Source organism: Equus asinus, chromosome 1 (assembly GCF_041296235.1).
Source record: "Equus asinus isolate D_3611 breed Donkey chromosome 1, EquAss-T2T_v2, whole genome shotgun sequence".
In the NCBI taxonomy this organism is placed as follows: domain Eukaryota; kingdom Metazoa; phylum Chordata; class Mammalia; order Perissodactyla; family Equidae; genus Equus; species Equus asinus.
In genome coordinates this window covers 177,023,588-177,045,604 of record NC_091790.1, presented here as the reverse complement: position 1 = coordinate 177,045,604, position 22,017 = coordinate 177,023,588, and the positions used below count along the sequence as shown (strand labels likewise).

The 22,017-nt window shown below is 36.8% G+C and overlaps 1 protein-coding gene across 4 annotated transcripts in view; it reads right to left on the bottom strand.

Moving 5' to 3' along the window:
- Window positions 1–22,017, bottom strand: part of CPED1 (cadherin like and PC-esterase domain containing 1) — a 272,074-nt gene that overhangs the window by 202,080 nt on the left and 47,977 nt on the right. For all 4 annotated transcript variants that reach the window (XM_070512455.1, XM_070512448.1, XM_070512440.1 and 1 more), the window contains 2 exons: window positions 14,456–14,562; window positions 8,242–8,317 (listed from right to left, as the gene is read on the bottom strand). In XM_070512455.1, the coding sequence (XP_070368556.1) occupies window positions 8,242–8,317; window positions 14,456–14,562 (183 nt within the window). The remainder of the gene's footprint in view (window positions 1–8,241; window positions 8,318–14,455; window positions 14,563–22,017) is intronic.

Below are 22,017 nucleotides of genomic sequence, written 5' to 3'. Positions count from 1 at the left end.
AAGCTTGTCCTTTTAGACAGCAACGAGGTGATGAGTCTCTTGGCTGCAATGGTAATCACCTAGAAGTTAGTACTATACCACATAATTTGATATCTTTCTGCCTTGTGTATGTGCAATATTGTAACAGCTCTCTGGTTCTTTCATAGACGCAAATACCTTGTTACTGGAATTAGCTACTTATGGCTTGGAGAAATGAGACAGTACTTTCTACTTCTCCTGCCCCTGTTCTTGCCCCATAGCATCAACTCAATATTGAGCTCATAATGGGTGAACGGATAAATTAGTCCAAACATTACAAAGACCCTCTGATGACTGGCAAGGCTCCCCTTCCACAACTCTAACCCCTTCCATTAGCATCTTCTCCAGTCTCTCATTTAAACATATTAGAGTGACTATTATATACCAGGACCTATGACCATGGACTGAACTTCAGAGACGAAAAAGAAGGTCCTGCCCTCAGGGAGTCTCAGTCCTTGTGGGGAGACAAATACATACAAATACAACTAAGATACAATGTGACTTGGCTATAATGAAGGATTTCACAAGGTACAGTAGGAACACAGAGGAAGGAAAGTATAAATTTATCTCAGCAAGTCAGGTAGATTTCACGTGGAACACACTCTTGAGTAACAATACATATATTTTCAATATGAAATACATACACAAAAATGTTCCTAATAATTTCTCTGGGTTTGTAAATTTGGGGTATTTATTCTCTTCTTTATATTGTCTTTATTTCTAAAACAATACAGTATTTCCCTCTTAGCCATGGGGGATATGTTCCAAGACACTCAGTGGATGCCTGAAACCACGGATAGTACTGAACACTATTTATACTATTTTTTTTCCTATACATACATACATGTGATAAAGTTTAATTTATAAATTAGGCAGAGCAAGAAATTAACAACAATAACTAATAATAAAATAGAACAATTATAACAATATACTGTAATAAAAGTTACCATAGATCTCAGCAACTTCTGCATACAACTTTTTTATTTTCCTTACTAAGTCAAGAACTTTCATCTTTTCACTGAAAGGAGGCACTTTATGGCTTCTCTATGGCATATCCAAATTGCCAGCATTCTTGCACTTTGGGGCCATTATTAAGTAAAATAAGGGTTACTTGAACACAAGCACTGCCATACCACTATATTGGATCTGATAACCAACATGGCTACTAAGTGACTAACAGGCAGGTAGCACATATAGCATGGATATGCAGGACAAAGGGATGGTTCATGTCCTGAGTGGGATGGAGCAGGACAGCACAAAATTTCATCATGCTACTCAGAACAACATGAAATTTAAAACTTATGAATTATATCTGGAATTTTCCATTTAATATTTTCAGACCATGGTTAACTGTGGTTAACTAAGACCTTGGAAAGCAAAACTGTGGATAAGGGGTAACTACTGTATATTCAATTTGGAAGGAATGTGTCCTTGGCTCACCACTTGACTTTTCTGAAATCTACAGTTGAATGACAGATTAAGCTCCGTTTCCTGGTGTCTAACTTGTCTTCCAGCTCAATCGATGGCTGGTTAAAACTGTAGAGAGACATGCTATTACAAACCACATGCAAACCATCAGCCCATTCTGCTGCTGCTTTTTTTTTTTTTAAAGATTAGCACTTGGGCTAATAACTGTTGCCAATCTTCCTTTTTTTTTTTAAAGGATTGGCACCTGAGCTAACAACTGTTGCCAATCTTTTTTTTTTTTTCTGCTTTATCTCTCCAACCCCCACCCACATACACAGTTGTATATCTTAGTTGCAGGTCCTTCTAGTTGTGGGATGTGGGATGCCACCTCAACGTGGCCTGACGAGCGGTGCCATGTCCATGCCCAGGATCCGAACCCTGGGCCGCCGCAGCGGAGCGTGTGAACTTTAACCACTCGGCCATGGAGCCAGCCCCCCATTCTGCTTCTATCAGCCTTAGAATGCACGGAAATTCCTGCTACATTCTTCTGTATTGCAAGTGCTAGAAATAGTTATTAAACTTTTTAATATATGTATTTTCATAAGAATTTTAGGGTGAAATTAGAAGAGGTTGCTTGAGGGGCTACTAGGTAGTTGTGTTGGTGGTGGTGGTAGAGCTGACAACTGCAGGAGCAGTATGCTTTTTCCATTTTAGCGAGTGAGGAAGACATACTCGGAAGAGAGAACAGCAAACTTGTGTGATTTTCTCCAGTGTTTTTTGTGTAGAAGCAGAGAAATAAGAGTGTAGGAGTTTTTCTATAATTGGTGGCTTAAGGGCTGGTGTGGTGGAAAAATACGAATGTTGCAGGTGCTTGGACGGAAATACTGCAAATGGCAGACCAAGAGATCCAGGCTTGGCAGGAAAGAAATTATGACCAAAAGTGGCTGATGGACTTGGAGAAAGTAGCAGAATTAAGAGAGAGTACCAAAGTGTCATCTGAGGTTCCAGGCCGGAGTAGTTCTGCATGATGCAAGCTGCCGAGCAAGGCTACAGAAGTGGGAGGGTGAAGTTGATGAGAAATGAAGGCCATGGATCTAATGAGATCAAAGAGCTGTGAGGTTAGGATGATGAAAGGTCAACTGTATGGACATCACTTTAACAAGAATCACGGCAGATTTGACGTGAAGAGGAAGAAGTTAACCCAGGTGATAATTTTCTTATTGAAACTGTTGAATGATCAGGATAGTTGGTAGATAATAATAATAAGTAGCAAAGAGATGTTGATAATCCCTCCCAACTCCAGAGTTCAAGGTTTTAGCAGAAAATCCAGCTTCCTTGTCCTCAGGGATTAGCATAGTTATTGTTTTGTTTTGAGGGAAATGGAAGCTGGAATTACCAAGGGTTTAGGGAAAAGCAAAGATGTATCTAGGGGAAGAGGCACAGAGATGTGTGGGGATAAAGAGGTCTGATCTGAATCTTAGTGCTAAGTCAATTTTACAGGAATGAGAAACATGAGGGACCTTTCTTTAAATTCCAACATTGCAACATTGCTGAGGTATATCTGCATGATGTCACATGGTGCTACCTTGTACTTTCCTGTGTCTTCAACTCCTCTCCTCTTCTCGGAGACCAAATGGCTTATGTTAAAGAGTCTATCAATTTGACAACAGACCAAATACTGAAATAGGCAGCTTATCTGGCCTCTCAAGCTTCTAAATTTGTTATGAATTTGTTATGTCACATGCCAAGCCCCTGTAAACATTTGGGTGTGTGACTTCTATTCTAAATAAAATCTAACCCTGGATCAAGTCAGGGCATCAGAGAACTAGTTATCCGGGCCTCAATGTTTGGTCCCTAGACAGATTGCTGTGAGCAGGCCTAACAAACTTGTTTTATTGATGAAAGGGATGGAAGAAAAGAGCACTCTGGCTTCAGTCTCCATAATGGACTGGATTTTTCAGGGACAAGAAAGGAAGTGGGAAGGGTATGAGAGAATGTTGACTTAGACTTGGCTGGTCATGGTAGAGATGTAGAAAAGTAGATGGGTTTGGTTAAGCTTTGGGAGTGGATGGCTTGTTGATGAACTGAATGGGAACTTGAAGGCACTTCCAGAAATTCTACCAATTAGAAATTCATTGGGTTTTCAAGCTTCTTTTATAAAAATGCAAATACATTTAAGAGGCTTATGACCGGGGTGAGGGTATAATTTAGTCTGAATTAGTTCCATCAGCTTACTTTCTATGATTACCCAGCTGAAGTCAGTCATACTAAAGAGATGAGAGTTTTCCTTGGGGAAAGAATGTTTTGCATAAAGGATATAATCATGTGTGGGACAGGAAGTGGAAGTCTCGGGAAGATAGAAGCATGAAGGTGCACACAGAAGACACAGAGAGGGAGCGTCAGCATTGGAGGGCACAGAGAACAGGCAAACTTTAGCCTATTGGAAAGTTTACCTGATTGCCTCCTACAGATGTGTCTCAAATCCTTTTTAATACTGGGAATGTTTCCATTTCTTGTACTCTTGTTGGAAGGAGAGCATTCCTCCAAGTTGTAGCAGAGGGGAGGAAAAGAATGAAAACTACAAAAATACTCAAATGGTATTAAGCATTGACAATTTCCATGTTGCTTTGTTTAAATTCCACTTAGGCTACTGGATTCCCTGACAATATTTCACTGATATCGTATGCTAAATAGGAACTTTTAGACCCAGAATATTAAAAACAATCATCAGTGTCACATGAGATAAAAACTATTATTGGTCAATGTTTAAAAATAATTTCAGGGGCAGGTGCTGTGGCCGAGTGGTTAAGTTCGCCCACTCCGCTTCAGGGGTCCAGGGTTTCGCTGGTTTACATCCTGGGCGTGGACATGGCACCACTCATCAGGCCAAGCTGAGGCGGCATCCCACCTATCACAACCAGAGGCACTCACAACTAGAATATACAACTATGTACTGGAGGGGTTTAAGGAGAAGAAGAAGAAAAAAAAAGAAGAAGATTGACAATAGATATTAGCTCAGGTGCCAATCTTTAAACAACAACAACAAAATAATAATTTCAATTATGTTATTTTAAAGCTATGTTTTATATTTGATAGTAAATATCTATAATCTTTTAAAGTCCAGTCTTGCTTAGATACAACAAAAGATTAAATTTCATCTATAGTCTCCCTTTTTCTTTATGTATTCTCATGTTACTAAAAAAATGAAGACAGAGCTAAAATGTTCAAAATACTATCTTTGAGTACAAGTGTGGGTACATTTCAAACTTCACATGAAAGCTAGTGCTCAGAGCTAAGATAAAACTATGGAAAGAATGAGTAATTGCCAAAAATTTGGCACACTCCTAACTAGGACTTCTTGGATGGTGATGCTGCATAAAAAAGAACGAACAACAACTCACTACCCAAGTAAAACAGTTCTCTGATGTTATGATTTGTACTTATACTTCAAATATGGGAAAGAAATCTTTTTTTTATCAAAAAAACAAACAATAAAAGGCAACAAAAAACACTGGCAACATGTCTGGGCCAACTAAAAATTATGAAACTTTTTTTGTCAAAAGGTAAAGCATTAAATGGCAAGATAAAAATAAATCTTCGTGCTAGCCAGTAAAAATTCCATGGATTTGTTCCTTTCAATGTGAGTCACAAGTCTAATGGCAGGTACACTCTGTTTGGCTATGGAACAGAACAGACTGTGTTAGTCTTACATGCTGTCTTCAAACACTCCTTTACATCCGGCCCAAACTCTTTGTCCTGCCACACTCGCAGGGTTTCAACCACATTTACCAGCATGATCACCCTTCCTTTCTTAGCATCCCTGTCTTTACCTACTGCTTAAGATAAAACCTGGGGCACGTGTCTCTATGGGAAAACGGCACAGTGGAATCATGGATTCTCAGCATTACTGATCATTGCCAAATGTATTTTTATAGATAACAATACTAAAGCATAATTAGGCTTTAAATCTTGCTCAGAATTATACACTGAGAAGCTTCACAGCTAGACCTTGTCAAGCATTCTTCTCTGAAACTGTCGATAGACACTTCTCCAGGCATCTTTTATATTTCTGCACATTTTGCAAACAGAGGCACTGACCATCTTTGTTTTGAATTATGTTTTCAAGGATATTTATATAGCAGATAGCCTTGAAAGATAGAGATGGTGCCTCACTCCAGAGCAAAGGGAAGGTTTTGGCCACTATAACAAAAATAATGTCTCCCTCTGGGGCAAAGGGTAGGCATGCTCACTGCTCATTATAAAATATTCAAACTCCCTAAGCTCAGAGTTCCTCTCCTGAACTGCAAACCACTAAGTTTGCAAGTATACAAGTGTCACCTAGCTCTCTTCACATCACCCTGTGGGAACTGGGATTCAGTGAACAGGTGCAAATGCTGATAGTCCGCCTACTGCTATTGCTGTAAATAATAAAGTCCTTTGTCTCTGACCCAGAAGTCTCATGTCTTCTGCCAGCACCCATGAAACTGTGGGAGGCTGACTTGTGAGGTTGGAAGCAGAATGAAATCTCAGACCATTCACGGTTTTTGACAGAAACATAAAATCATAGTAAGAGTCAATCATATACAGAGAGAAAATATTAGGTATTGAGAGGTCTGTTGCTTGATGTTTCGAATCTAGGATGATCCAGTTATGATTTTGTGAGTATTATGTGTTAGGCATAATATATAATATTCTTTATTCTTCAAATCAAATTATATACACACAATTATACACACACTTATAGACTCTACTTTATTTTCAAAATTAAATCTATGAAATGACTCTCATTAACTTCATTTTATAGATTAAAAACCAAAAGTAAAAACCAACAGCAGCCTGAAGTTAAGTCATATAGCTATCAGGGGGCAGAGCTAAAATCTCTAGTTTCAAAATTTGCGTTTTGCCTACCTACAGATGAAACATAGCTTAAAATGACACGGCCATTTTGGCTTTAAATAAAATGCCTAAATTATTTAGTATTATGCTTACTTTTACTATCTTACCTTTTTAATAGTACTATATACTTAGATACTGACATGTTGCTATCTAATCTGTATGCAAAATTAAATATTCAGTATTCACAATAAATAAAATGTTTTGATCTCGTGAATACTGAGTTTATATTATACACTATATATTCCTAACAAAAGTCTACAACAAAAGCTATTGTTTAAAAGCTTAAATCATAAAATAATGCTGAGACATAGTCCTTTAAAGCTACACATCTAAGAAATTGTCAGCTAGAAAAAGATAACATGACGGGAGAAATAATTCCGCTTAAAAGGGCGTATATCCTGTAAAACTATCTTATCGGTCATACAGATAAATAGAAAATTAACACACTACCCAGAGTGGAGAAAGGACTCCAGATGTCTAGAACTTATAGATGTTCTTGAGAATAAAAAATGTTTGAAGCAAAAGGAGACATAAAAAAACTTTACAATTTTATGGAAGCAAAATATAAAATTGAAACTTATCCAAAACTTTTTGGGGAATTTTTTAAACCGGTAATCCATTTCTGGCTATCAACGGTCTTTCACTCCTGTGACTCTATTCTGCTAGCTCCAATGCCAACGAAACAATGTTCTGAGTCAACCATGTGGAAATGTAAAGAGCAACAAAGAAAAACAAACTTAAAAATATGTAGGTTCTATTCAAAACATAAACAAATTTTTTTTCAAATTGCCTTAACTGGATTTATAGATATTAATAACGTATTAATGAAAAATAATTTTTTACTTGCTCCTCACAAAAACATTACTTTTTTTTGTAAAATAAAAAACTACCCAGCTGACATTTACAAAAAACAAAAACAAAATTTAGAGGTATGGAGTCAGTTACAATTGTGGTAAAACAATAACTACAAAACCAGGTTTATGTCTCTGATTTATTTTAGACGAGAATCTTAAATTGAAAGTTTAATTGCTGATTCATTTTTATTTTATTTTATTTTAATCCTTGGTAAATGACAGTAGGAGACTACAGTCTTTATAATGACACATGCCAATGTGGTTTATGTTGGTGTGGAAGTAGAAATCCTATGGAAAAGCTGATGGGTTAAGATATCATGTTTCTGATTCCACTAGGACACATACACACACACACAAAACAGAATTAAAGCTTTGCAGATCCAAATTTTAATTATATAGTGAAATACTTTCTAGGGCCATAAGCTATTAAATATCAAATGGGTTTTAAACAAGACATTTGAGGAACCCTTTCCCTGATGGGTTTTAAAGCAGGCTATAATTTCATCCATGAAGAGCCATATACCATCTGATGGTTTTTTCCCACTCTGGGAATCTATGAGGAAACTGGAGATGGTCACTTTTTGTCCCAAATTTCTAATATTGTCAAGACATAGAATTTACTCCTCCAGTATTCTGTCTTAAATATGCAGTCAAATTGAGAGGATTTCAGATAGAAGCAACAAATCTGTTACTATCAGATTCAACTAATCATGAAGAAATATATTTTTTAAAAACCTCAAGTTTGATATAATTAAGAATACTTCAATAATTGTTTTCCAAATAAAACAGCAATTATTTTAAAGACAAACACAAAGGAAGACAAGGAACATTCATCTAGAAAGTTAGGGGGCAAAACCAAAAGAAAGAATATCAGTGTCATGCTTGTATTCCTTACTATCAAAGTCTTCCCATTGGCAAAACCTTGTGGATTCTGGAAGATTTGTGATAGTGGAATTGAGAGACAAAGGAGCTAAATATGCTGATCTGAGGTTTCATTAGTTGGTGTCTGCTGACGAAGCCTACATAGCTCACTCATTTGTGTATAAGGAAGCAAACTAAAGATTACCTGGAAATCTCCTAATTATTTGACATAATCCTTCCTTTCTGCAAAGTTGATGCTGCACTTCTGGTAATATGTTTACCTGAAAGGAAAGAAAAAGATTCTAGTGAGTTAGGCATCCAAGAATGCTAAAGGCAAAGAAACCCAAAAAACCCAGAGGGCATGGATGTGAAGTACTGTCTACACCATCCACGCCATACTTTCAAATCTCTGCAAGCCAACATTCAAATCCAGAAAAATAACGTGGCTCATTTGATAGCATAAAATAAAAACTTGTTCTTAGAAATCTTCAAAATATTTGGGAATATTTTGAAAACTTCAATATATTTCAAAACCATGACATTTGCTAGGAATAAAAGGAAATACTTATGTTCTTATGGCAAATAGAGTACCACAAATAACTTGATAGTTGCAAATTTTGCTTTGGAAAAAAAATAGCACTAAACATAACCTCAAAGTCAAGTAAACTCCAAAGTTGCAAAGACCCTCAGTGATTTGAATCACATAGATATTTAGCGGAAATTTAGTGCTAAACCTGTTTCAAAACTTCATATATAATCTTCACTTCATACTGAAAGGCATTATTGCATCCAAATATAAAATCCAGTCACCACAAAACTATTTCAACAAAAATTTGTTGTTAGAAAGCTTCATAAATGTTATCATAAATTCAAATATAGATTTTAACTTATAAAGTAGAGAAAAGATACAAACAAGCTTAACTCTCTCCTCTTCTGAATATACAGGTTGATTAATTGGCTATTATCAACTAACTCTCCAAAATAATACCAAATATGGTAAAGCCTTGTTAAAACCAACAGAAAGAGATCAGTGTAAATAGGCTTGAAAATCAGAAGCATTTTTGAGCACTTTTGATTATTTTCAAATTACTCTAAACTAATTGTTTAGAACTAAACTAAGTGATTACTCTAAACTAATGAAGTATTATAGCTTCTCCACTGTGTCCTACTGGCATGACGAGATAAACAGAACTCAGCTGCAGTTGGAGAAGAGAGGGAACCAGAAACAGGTTGTAGTCTCACTGCTGGCACTTAACAGAATCGTAACCTTGAGCACATCACTTTGCTTCTCTTTTTCAACTTCTCCATTTGTAAAATAATGCATTTAGAGCCTTTAGTCTCTACGTTCCACTTCTGCTCTAAGATTTTATCAATTCAGCAATTCAATCATAAGTTGTAGTTTTAAAAAAATGATTCATATAAGTGCTTTGAAACAGTGCATTGATTAAATATTCTCCAACACTTGCAATCTTCTTAACTCTATTAATTTATTCAGCAAACAGTAAACTTCTGCCCAGGTCATGTATGAATGAAGCCTGCGCTTCAGCAGAACTCACTCTTGTGAATCAGCACTAGCAACATTCCTAAATACTCCATTTTGAATGTCTACAAAGACACCAAAGTCTGAGTCACTTACATCCTTACTGAGCTGGGAATTGAGAAAAGACTCTAAGTCTGGTGCACTTTAGATTTTAGGGATGTCTACGTTTCTTAAACTCAAGAGTGAGAAAGTTCAGAGGCTAAATGTGGGAAAAGAAGAAAAGCTTTCATCAAGTCCTGAAGTTTTCCATTAAAAATTCCTAAAATAGGCTGGAAGGAAGGGACAGAATACTGCAAAAGTACAGGGAATCCATAACAGAGGTTTGGAGTTGTGTTCTTTTTAAGATAGTGCACAAGGAACTCTTCTAAATTAGACTATGAAAAGCTTCAAAAGTCAATAAACTTGAACCATTTTCCCCCTGACAAGGCAAAATCACTCAGTTGCTATTGATTAAATAGAATCTTTAATAATAGAAGGACCCAGAAAGAGAACCAGCATTAGGTAAGTGACATTAAGGCTATGTACTGATGCAGGTCCAGTTTAAAACCTTCTCCCACTTCTTGAAGGGCTCAGAGCAAATGTGCTGTCATTGCAGATGCTTACAGCATCCTGGTTATGCTGTCCCATCCTCCACACACTGAAAGGACTAGAAGAGTCTTGGTAAAATGGATAACAATAACTGAAGTAATGAGCCAGAAGAATTTCTGTAGATGCTGCAAAGAAGTGTACAGCTTGCACGGGTTTCACACAAAAGGGAAGGTTGCTGTGTCTTATCAGAGAGATGACTTTTCAGGCAAGACCTTGGATCAGAAAGATGACCTGACTCAGGATCAACAAAGCACTTGCTTCATAAAACCAGAGCCAAGCCAAGGGAAGTAACTGCTCTCATCCTCCCGCCTCCTGTTTCCCCATCCTCCATCCAATGACCTTTTCCTGTGCTCTTTCCTCCAAAGCACATCTTTGGAATTCACAGAGTTGCAACAGATGATAAAACTGTGATGACACATGACATCAGAAATATCATCCCCGTTCTACTATGGAACTGAGCACCAAACTAGGCAGTTAAACTGAATAACTCAGCACAAATAAACACATTCAAGGGCTGTGGGTCATACAGATATGGTAAATCAACTGTGTTACACATGCTTTAACTTTTTAATTGTCAAACCTAATAATGCTCTTTTATATCCTAGTGCTTTTCATTCTTATTTTTATGTGCATCATAAAATATATAAGATTTGCATGATTATCGAGCAGAATATCATCAAAGAAATTTTAACTTGGAATAGCTGGCTTTTATAGGATGAGCTTCTCCAGTTTGACATTGCAATAATTTTTTTTAACAGGCTTTATTTTTTCAGTTTTAGGTTAATTTTAGGGTCACAATAAAATTGAGCGGAAGGTCCAGAAATTTCCCATATACCCACTACCCCCACATATGCACAGTCTCCTCCATTATCAACATCCCCCACCAGAGCTGTACATTTGTTATACTTAATGAATCTACTCTGACATATCATTATCACCCAAATGGTCTTTTATATACCAATTTTATATAGGAATTTTGTATTCGATTTGAATGCTTAATATACATACATATGTGTGTGTGTTTTATAGACTGCTGTTTTTCTTGGCCTAAAACTTTTCACATCTTTCTAAGGATTAGAGTGCATATAAAAAATAATAATGATATTTGATCCCTGGGCTATTTCTGAGATCAAATTGGGAGAAAGAAAATGTACATTTAAAAAGATTTCAATCCCAAAGTACATTCTACAATCCTAACTTGTGGTAATCTGCATCTAAATTGTTTTTATTACATAATGTCAGAAGCAAAAGTAAAAAAAATCATTCTTATTTTGAGACATATTTCACTAATAAGAGCATCAGTATAATATTAATTATAAATATTTGGAAAGCATTTGTAAATCAAAAAATAAAACTACAGTAATAACATTAACTCATTAAAAGGAGTAGACATTTTAGTTTGGAGTATTTATAAAGTGTAAGAAAGCATCCAAGGAATAAAATTTTTTTAGTCAGTCATGAGCATTGAGAGTGACATATACTTCACATTGTATCTAAGGGAACTGCTCCTTTTTTTTCATTATATATGCACAGATGTACATATCTTTTATTTTATCAAAAATGAGACCTTCTCTGGAAGCTGTTCAGTATCATCCATAAGGAAGAGAATTAATGACAATAAAAGAACCAGCTAATCAAAGAAAAAAAACAGTCTTCTTATCCCCCATGTCTCTCATGTGCAATTATCATTCCATCATATGCACCTGAAAATGTCCTAGCATGCTTTAAAACAAGAGCCATTTCAGTAGTTCTCAAGGCTGCAAGTACTAAACCGGCATCCTGGTTGAGGAACTGCTAGTCCTACAAACAGTTAGAGCTAGAAAGGAATCCCTCTGCTCTTGAAACACTACAACCCGTCCATTACAGGTAAGATAGAGCCCCAGTTATTAACCTTAACGTTACCCCAAATACTGGACCTCACGTCACTTTCAGCATCACATGGACCAATACAGTTTTAAATTTACATTACTCTCCTCCTGAATAGACAAACTCCTGGCCATTCATTTTCTAGAACAGATCTTATGATCATTTTCATTAAGCACTTTTGTTCCAAAGCTCTGATGTGATTAGTAATCTTACTAATTTGAGCAGGTGCCCTTTCTTTGTTCATTCTTAGATCATTGACAATACTACAACTTTCCCAAGAAATTTGAAGCAACTTCTGTTTGGAATATTTATGTTTACATAAATAAGTCATGGCTCATAAAACTTCAAATTATTCGGGCTCCAAAGTGATAGTTATCCAACATGTATTGTTTAATATTTATGTATTCTTTAAGAATATTCATTAGAATAGGCTGTAAGTGCAGTAGCTAAATATTTATTTTCAAAGATTCTATAGTAATATGGCTAAGAAAACTGAATTTGAAGTCAGACTTCCTGATTTGAAGCCTGGTTGCTTCATTTATTAGCTATGAGGCCTTAGGGAATTTTCTTAACCTCCTTGTGCTTCTGTCTCCTCATATGTAAAGAACGAACATAAATTAATAAGTAAGCACGTAGAATGGTGCCTGGCACCAATAGGAGGTCTTGGCAGGAGAACGAAGAGCAGGAATAGAGAGAGATTGAATACTTACCTTCCCAACTTCCTCTCTGCAGGGCTACGATTTGGCAATGCCTACATTCTCCTAAGTTTATAGCTCCTTTCCAGCGACCTCTCCTTCCTGGCTCCAGCTCTCATTAGGTTTTGCTACACCATTTCTTCTACATATCCTTCTTCAGACTGAAGGCAGTAAACTCTCATGATGTTGCTGGTCTCTGATGTCCCTAATCTTTTTTGTTTCTCTTGTCCTGCCAAAACCTCTGTAGAGAGCTCTTTCATTAGTTTTTCTTCAATTAAACTCTTTTGAGTATAGCATTTGTTTCCTACTGGGAGGCTGACTGAGACACACAGGAAATCTTGTAGACTTTATTCTACAGTTGATGAGAACCCATTCAAGATTTTAAGCACATGAGTAACCAGTTTAGTTCAGCATTTCATATTTGTCACTCTGATAACCATGAGCAGGATGGATTTCAGGGGTAAAATACTTGCTTCAGAAAAATCAGTGAGGAGAATTCAGCCATAGTCCTGGTAAGATATGGTGATTGTCCGACTGGAATAAAGGTAGTAAGTACAGATATTCGAGAAATATTTAGGAGTTAAATTCCTTAGTGTTGGTGATTGATAGAAGGCAGATGACAAGGGAGAGGAAGAGCTCAAGGTGAAGGCCAGATTTCTATCTTAGGAGGTGACAGAGTAGTTGATCAAGCTTATGACCAACAGAACGGAAGTTCTGTGGAGCATCTGAACGCAAGAGGAGCAGTGAATTTACTGGGGAAAACACGAGTTCGTCTTCTCCATGTTGAGTTTGAAGCATCTGCGTGACATATAAAGGGAGATGTTCAACAGGTGGTTACATATGCAAGCCCAAAGCCTGGGAAAGTGCTTTGAACTTTAGATGTAGATTTGGGAATCATCCATGACAAATGGTAGTTGAAAGTTTGAGAGTCGTATTGGGGAACACACGCATTTAAAGACTGGGCAAAGGAAAGGTGGGTGTCAAGAAAACTGAAGGAATGGCCAAAGACATGCAAGAGGAACCAAAAGAAAGTGCTCAGCCCAAAGGCCAGGGGAGTGAAGAGTTAGAAGGAGGAAGGAGTTATCCAGACTGTCAATTGTAGAAATAGCAGATGATCAGGGTTGCTACTAAAAACTCTTTTACTACTGAAAAATAACTATTGGTTTTGACACTTCTCACACTTGTTATAGGTATCAAAAATAGAGCATTTGTAAATTTTCCAGCACAGTGACTAGCACACTATAGGCATTTGATAATTTTTAGTTAACTTTTATAAAAGCATTTATAAAAGTTCACACAAAATAGTAAATATTGGATGTCAATTTTAAAAGTTAATAAGAAATTATATAAATTTTATTGTAATTCGGGATACCAGGTGAAGTTTGAAAAAGTCAAAACACTGATCTAGAAAATAGAGGCTTTGCTACTTTGAATGAATATGTGGCTAGGGTAAGGAACAATCCATAGGCTAGAGACTTCTAGATCAATTTTTAGGTCCTATTGGGTAAAACTGGGTCCTTATTGTTAACTGCTGAAGTTGAGGGGGATCCTATCAACAAAAAATGGCGACCATTTTATGGTAAAGTGTATAAGCATGAGCACTGGAAATTTCTCCTAAGATGTAATAGTTCCTATTTTCCAAGACTGCTTTTTTTAACATAATAGACCAAAAAATACTGGTGTCAATAGGGCTGATAAAATCTGTGCACATTTTGAAAAAGAACATTTACCTTTTGATGTAAACCTAACTGGCAGATGTCCTCCTTGGATATGCAGGGTTTTCCACCAGTTTTCCTAGAAGACAGGCAAATGAGCAGATCCCAAGAGCCCAAATCACCTAATAGCAAAAGAGTATTGAAAAACAAATAATTTTTGTCAGATCTTTTAAAGACATGATTTACTTCTTCAGATTAAAAAATATAATTATTTAAATCCTAAAAGACAAGTAACAATGATTTTGGATATTTTTAAAAGAAAAGTCAGGGGCTGGCCAGGTGGCTTAGTGGTTAAGTTTACATGCTCCACTTCGGTATCCTGCAGTTTACAGGCTCAGATCCTGGGAACGGACCTACACACCACACATCAAGCCATGCTGTGGCAGCATCCCACATACAAAATAGAGGAAGGTTGCGACAGGTGTTAGCTCAACGACAATCTTCCTCAAGCAAAAGGAGGAAGATTGGCAACAGATGTTAACAGATGTTAGCTCAGGGCCAATCTTCCTCACCAAAAATAAAAATTAAAAAATAAAAGTCAGCATTCAAAGTAACTAAAATTAACTTTTTAAATTTACCAGACCTAACATTTTTATATATAGTATTTGTATCCTTGGGAAAATTCAATTATTTGAAGTGATATCATAAAATTCCTTTGAAAGACTAAAATTAGAATGTTTCAAGTCACTAATTTTGTAAAGTTATAGTCTTATTTGGAGACTGGGAGAAAAGAAGATTATAAAGTCTTTTAAGATAGGAGATAGCAGTGAAATCAAATAATGATAAGAAGTCAAACTACCAAATATTTTGTTCTGGGCTTCGGTATCACCATTACCATTACTATTCACAGATCTTAAACATTGAATATACTTTTATATGAATTCTTACAGAGAAAAAGTTGTGGAGGACAGAAAATAAAATTCAATGAAAAATTTACAAGACAGGTTTTGTCTAAAAGGAATTTGTGGTCTAGTTGTAAACAGCAGAGTTGAGTTTAAAATACAGAGTATAACATGGACCATAGCAAAGGACATTTCAGCTACTTCACCAAGGGCAAAGCTCTGTGCCAAAAACTCCTAGTAACTTGTCAAAATAATCTCAGAAGAGTACATTCTTACGCAATATTCAAACACTTTAAAATTAACATTTGTGTGTATACATGGGTTTATTTTCCCTTATTCTCTTTGATTTATTTATATAAATTTTTATCAACGTGCCTTGCATGTAATTGGTACCTTATAATAATTTTTTTCCTTTGTTTTTTTTTTTTCTTTTTGTGAGGAAGATTGGCCCTGAACTAACATCTGTGCCAATCTCCTATTTTGCATGTGGGACACCACCACAGCATGGCTTGATGAGCAGTGTGTAGGTCCATGACCAAGATCCGAACCTGCAAATCCCAGGCCACTGAAGTGGAGCACGCGAACTTAACCACTACGCCACTGGGCCAGCCCTGGTACCTTATAATTATTTGTTAAATGAATGAATGAATAACTAGCCCATGATAGGGTAGTAAACACATTATGTCAGAGAGGATATAGAAATAGGTATCTCAAAAATAACCAGAAAAGAACACTAAGCAATGGATAAAAGAATTGGTATTACTTGAGAAACTACCCCCATCTCGGATGGAAATCCAGTTAAAAAAGAATTAAGCAATTTCTGTACACATGCATCTTTTGTTGAGCAATCTTGAGATAATGTTCCTTCAAGTAACTATTTATGGCAGACCTCACAAGTCATCTCCCTAGGTATTAATGGCTTCTAGAAAGCTAGAAAATAACAAATCTTTCCAAAGCCTGTCTTTTAAAAATTTCCCAGAAGAATTTCTCACTTGAGAGCATAATGCTGTCAAAGAAAGGCCTTATGGCAGGGAAGATTGAAAAAAGATCGATACAAAAGAGTAATCTACGACAATTAGTAAAGAAAATTTCACTCCCCACTAATCAAGTTCTTTTCCATTTGACAAGCCCTGTGCTGTCTGAGCTATTGGTTTCTCCGTAATTGTCCTGTTGTTAGAAGGCAAACCTCTCTGCTGAACAAAAGGATTCAGACAACTGAACTCAAGTTAACATCTGAGCTATTGAGTTTCTCTGTTTGCTTGATGTATCGCAAGATGCTCGAAGATAGCACAATAGTTCAGAGGGACAAGGAGAAACGATGCAGGCAGGTTGTGGGTGGGAGAAATCGCTCCATGTAAGAGCCATCAGGCCTTAGGCTTCAAGGGTCTACTCTGTTTCACGCACCCTCACTTTCAAGGAAACTACAAATGATTCCTACAGTCAAAACCAAATACTCTATGATGATGCCAGTTCTTTATTTTAAATGTGTATCTGGCATTTTCAGCCAAAATCTTTTGATACGGATTCAGTGTGAAAACACAAAGACTTTCATTCGATATTATTTCTAGCCCAGGAAACATTAAAACCCTAGAAGCAACCTTCTGTTATAATATATGCAGCTAAATATTTTAAGAAGATAAAGATACGCAAAGAGAGAATTTCAAATCACAGACTGTATTGTTTGGGTGTTAAAAACAGAGTACGTTTTATATTCCTCCAAGTCTGAGGCAGGCTCCCTTGACTACCCAAGGCACATACATAATTTTGAGATTTGATAGAAAAAAATATATATTTAAGCCATAAATGTTTAAAAGTGGAAGACATGTTTAAATAATTCAAAGCATTCGATTTACTAAGAACCTTCTATGAGCAGAACATTGTACTAGAAATACAAAAGTAAATAGCAAAAAAAAAAGAGCAGACAGTCACTGCCCTTAGCAATCTATTTGAAGAACCTAAACATTAAAAAGAATTGAGGATAACTTATAAAGCATATCACACAGTTTCCTGACATTCATAAGGGTAACCCCTCATCTCTCAAAAATATTTAATTAATATTTTAAATTAAAAATTAATATTTCAAAAAACTCTATAGCACATACATTTCCCCTGAACATCAAGTATAACTGAAAATTTCAAATGATCTTCTCATATACTTCGTGCCTAATTCTTGCTACTATGGCCTGAAAAACGCTAATTGTTTCCACTCAAAATTCCTTTTATCTTCCCTGAATTCTACCTCAAACTTCCAAACCCCTGTTTTCTGGTTAAATATTTAGTAGACCTTTTCATTTTCTCTTCATTTCTATCTCCAGCCTTAGAAGTCAACTTGCTCTCACCACTCCCACAGCCCTTTTTATAGAAAAATCTTTATTTGTTTCACAAGAGGTACTATGTACTCAAACTTGGTTTTGAAAAGCCCAAAAGCCACATTGAAATGTAGAAACTGGGCAGAGAACAAAACACACTCCTAGCTAAGTAAATCACATTCAGAAGTCAACCTTGGAGCATTTGGGATGCAAATTTGTGCCTCAGCAAAATTACAAATTACTATATATTATGGAGCTTTGAGGCCAGGCTGAGCTGGTTGAAATCACGAGTGTTTAGTAAGCAAATGCCCAGGGTGTATAGCAGAGATTGCAAACTACAGGCACACAGGGAGAGTCAAGCCCACATATGGGGTGCACTTGGCCTGCACAGTGTTTGTTTTGTTTTTGTTTTTAATTTTAAGTATTTGACAAAATGCAAATGCCAGTACAATTCACATAAACATCCAGATTTCAGCCCTCATTTGAAAACTTGGAAGCTCTGGTAACAGGAGGTCCGTATCCTACAAGGCAGCCACCGGCTGGAGCTGACTACAGCTTCCCACATGTTCTCCAGTTTGCCATAAGTGGCCATGCCTGGTCCTAACTCTGAATGGGCTCTGCCACTAGTAGCAGCAAACAGCCCTAGACCTGGTGAAACACTGATGTGTCAGTTTTCCATGAATTGCTCATTCAGCAAGCTGATGTTCCATGTTTTAGCTTTTAATGAATCAGACTTGTTCATTAGGTAAATTGGTTTTGTTGAGATGACTCTAAGCAAATTGATACGTGGTCAGTTGGTCTTAAAAGGATGTCTGAACATACCGTTTGATATCCAGATTTGGCCGTGCTCTCCCACAAGGTTGAGTAAGGTCACTTCAACTCCAAAGACATTTTATTAGCTATGTTAAAGTTAGCAAGGACTGAAATGTGGTCTCTTAGAGTTCTTCATTCTCTCAGAAGCCTGGAAAAATCAAGCGTGACCTGTGGCCATCTTTTTCACTTATGTCTCTTCTCTCCAGTTGGATTGCTAAAGTGGCCCAGGTTCCACTTCTAGGTGGGCCTGCCCTCATCTCTCTCTTGTTCACACTCTCTCTTTGGACTCTTTTCCACACGGAGCCTGTCTCAGGGCTGTTGCCACAATTATAATTGGCCTAGGACAGGCTCTTTCTCGGCTTTGGGGCAAACATTCTTAGTGTTGGTCTTACTCGATTTCTTCCACCCTCAGAAGGTTGACATTAGGGTCTAACAGCTGAGAAATCAGATTTGGATTTGGGAAAAAGCAGGCAAAGCAGGCCCTGGCCAATTTTGGTGGTGGCTTCTTAGGTTTGGCTGGCATAAGGGAAAGCGGACCTTTATGTGATTCAGCCTAGCTCTTTAGAATCCTACACTAGGATTTGGGTGCCACAGCCACACTAGTACATAAGTAGAAGAAGTAGTGATAGTAGTAGTAGGAGCAGTAATGATGTCAACAGCTAGGGGTTCTTGAACATTTATAATATGCAAGGGACTGTTCCAAGGATTTCTATGAATCCATTTAGTCCACACAATAAGGACCCCACTGGATTTGATTATTCTGTTTTTTAAAATGCACAGAAAGGCTAAATAACTTGCCCAAGGTCAGCCATCTAGTTAGTGGTGAATACGGGAAGTCTAGCTCTAGAGGCCATGTTCACAACTATTACATCATCATCCCTTCAAAAAACAGGGAGGTAACAGAGAAACTTAGCTTTCAATGCCTTATGTGTATTAATTTATGCAGAACTTCCAACAACACTGTGGGGTAGAAATGATTATTACACAGACTATACAAGAGAGGGAACTGAGACAGAGAGGAATTATCTAGCTTTGGTATTTTTCCAATTACTGTCCAGTGCATCTATTTTCCTTTGGAAGCTTGGAGGAAAAAACGACTATAACAGGTGTAAACCAGGCACTCCTAGACCCTCGCTGAGCAATCGCTTCCCAAAACATTATTGGCAATACCATTGGTAAAGTTAAATTTTCATATATAAAGGGAGGCAGTAATGAACTGCACATGTACTCAGGAACTATAAATATAAACCTGCCCCCTACCTACTTTTAAAAAGAAATCTCCAAAACTTTCTTAGGTTCTTTGATGGTTAAAATAATTTCTTTCCCTGTCACAAAGAAGCCAGAGCAGGACTAGCTCCTGGATTGGGCTCGTTAAGCCCTTGAATAGAGAGGTCATGGGGCATGGTTCTAGGAAAACAGGATGGAGATGTTCCATTTGCCATCTCAAAATCAGAAAAACATGAACAATCTACAGGCGTCTCTCCATAAACTGTGAAACCAAATTGCTGCTAACACCGCTCACTGTCATGTCTCCACAGTGTTTGTTCTGGAAACCAGGAAGACTCCAAAGACAATTTTAGAAGGAGTTGTTAGGGTCCAGATTTATGAATGCAGATATGAAATAGCCCTGATTGTAGTTTTTATCCTTCTCTAAGTGTTCTCAGAAACCAGCTAACATCTCACTGTTAAAAGTAAGAGCTATGTTTAAAGGTTTCTGTTCTTGTTTTTGTTTTAATCCAGCATCTGCCCTAAGGAGTGAAGCTGCCTTAGAATATTTCCAGTCTCTCACAGGCAGGCTGCCACGTAAAGCAAACAATCATTTCCTGACTCTCAAATGCCTCCCTCATTGAGAAAGTCTACCAAATCAGTAATTCAATCCAGAGAACAGCCGAGAGCTCTGAGATAGCATCGTTCACAAGATGTTGTTTATTCTCAAGGAATCACAACTTCGATTTTCTACCACATCGTATAAAACCTAAGAATATTAAGTCTATTTCTCCTTTATTTTTCTCCATAGCATTTATCATCATCTGCCAGACTTATATATTTCTTGCCTATTTGTTTATTATCTGTCTCTCCCCATTTGGATGTAAGCTCCATAAGGACAGGACTTTGTCTCTCGTTCATTGCTGTATTCTCAGTACCTACCACAATGGCTGGGATGTAAGAAGCCTTCATTACATATTTGTTAAATGCATAGATGAATGAATAACCGAATGTGAGCAGCAGACTACTAGTTAGAACTCAGTAAAAAGTCAGCATGTTGAAATGCTTTCGTAGGAATTAAAAATAGAAGAATAGTGAGAAAAACATTAAGGTACTTTTTAAAAAAGGACATAAATATATATTTTGGTTCTTAACTAGAAAGGATGAGGGAGGAGAAGTAAACATAAGAAAAGCAAAGTTAACCATTGGTTGTGTTTAAAGAAATTACAAAAAAAAAAAAATAGCCGATTCCAAGTGCTTTACTTACGGGAAACTTTTCTGTGAACACATACATTAGATTGAAGCAAAAAGGATTTATTAAGTATGGCTTGGAAAATAAACTTGTCCAAGAGCTTTCAGGCTACATTGCTACAAAAGCCAAACCTCATTTACTTATTCACAGTATTAGACTATCCTAATCTATGAGGATACAACCAGGGTGATTTTCTAAAATTTGTTTTCTTTTAGCATGAAATACTGAAGATGTTTAACTTTTTTTTTTAAGATTTTATTTTTCCTTTTCCTCTCAAAGCCCCCCCGGTACATAGTTGTATATTTTTAGTTGTGGGTCCTTCTAGTTGTGGCATGTGGGATGCCTCCTCAGCATGGCTTGACGAGCGGTGCCATGTTCACACCCAGGATTCGAACCGGCAAAACCCTGGGCCGCTGAAGCAGAGTGCACGAACTTAACCACTTGGCCATGGGGCCAGCCCAAATGCTTAATTTTGAAATAATACAAAATATCCCTTTATGATACAGCATGAGGATATTTGATATGTTCACTGCTTCATTTGTATATCCTTCTCTGCACAACTAGATTATAAGATTCTTATTGAAGAACAAAGTCTTACTTTCTCTGTATCCATCTTTTACCGGAATTAGTAGATGATGTTACATTCACAAACGTATTAACTCATTGATGATAAATTAGGTTCTAGACTTGATTCCACTACAAGACTATTTGGATATAAATTAGCCATTGCAAATACCTATACCTTTTCCTGAATCTTTCAAGTTGCATTAACCAGTTCCCTTAACTGTACTCTTAATAAGGTGGATCTACAGAACAATAACATAGCACCAATAGCTAATTTTATTCATTGCTTTTCTTTAAGGACAAAAAGCATTCACTTTCTTGTATCTAACACTGATTACAGTAGACACTTAGAAGATTTTTATTGGATTGAATATTTCAATTTTCAGAATTCACTTTAAGAGAAATCATATATGTATAGAACCTTGAGATCTTCAATGAATTATATAACATGATCACAAAATCTAAGTCTGGTTCCTTCCCCGGTTATGAGCTGTTGCTTGTTATGCCTCTGGCTTTACATCCCTTAAGAGCTGATAAGGAAAACTTCGTGTTTCACCACAGAGGAATTCTAAACCATTCTCTCCCTTGATG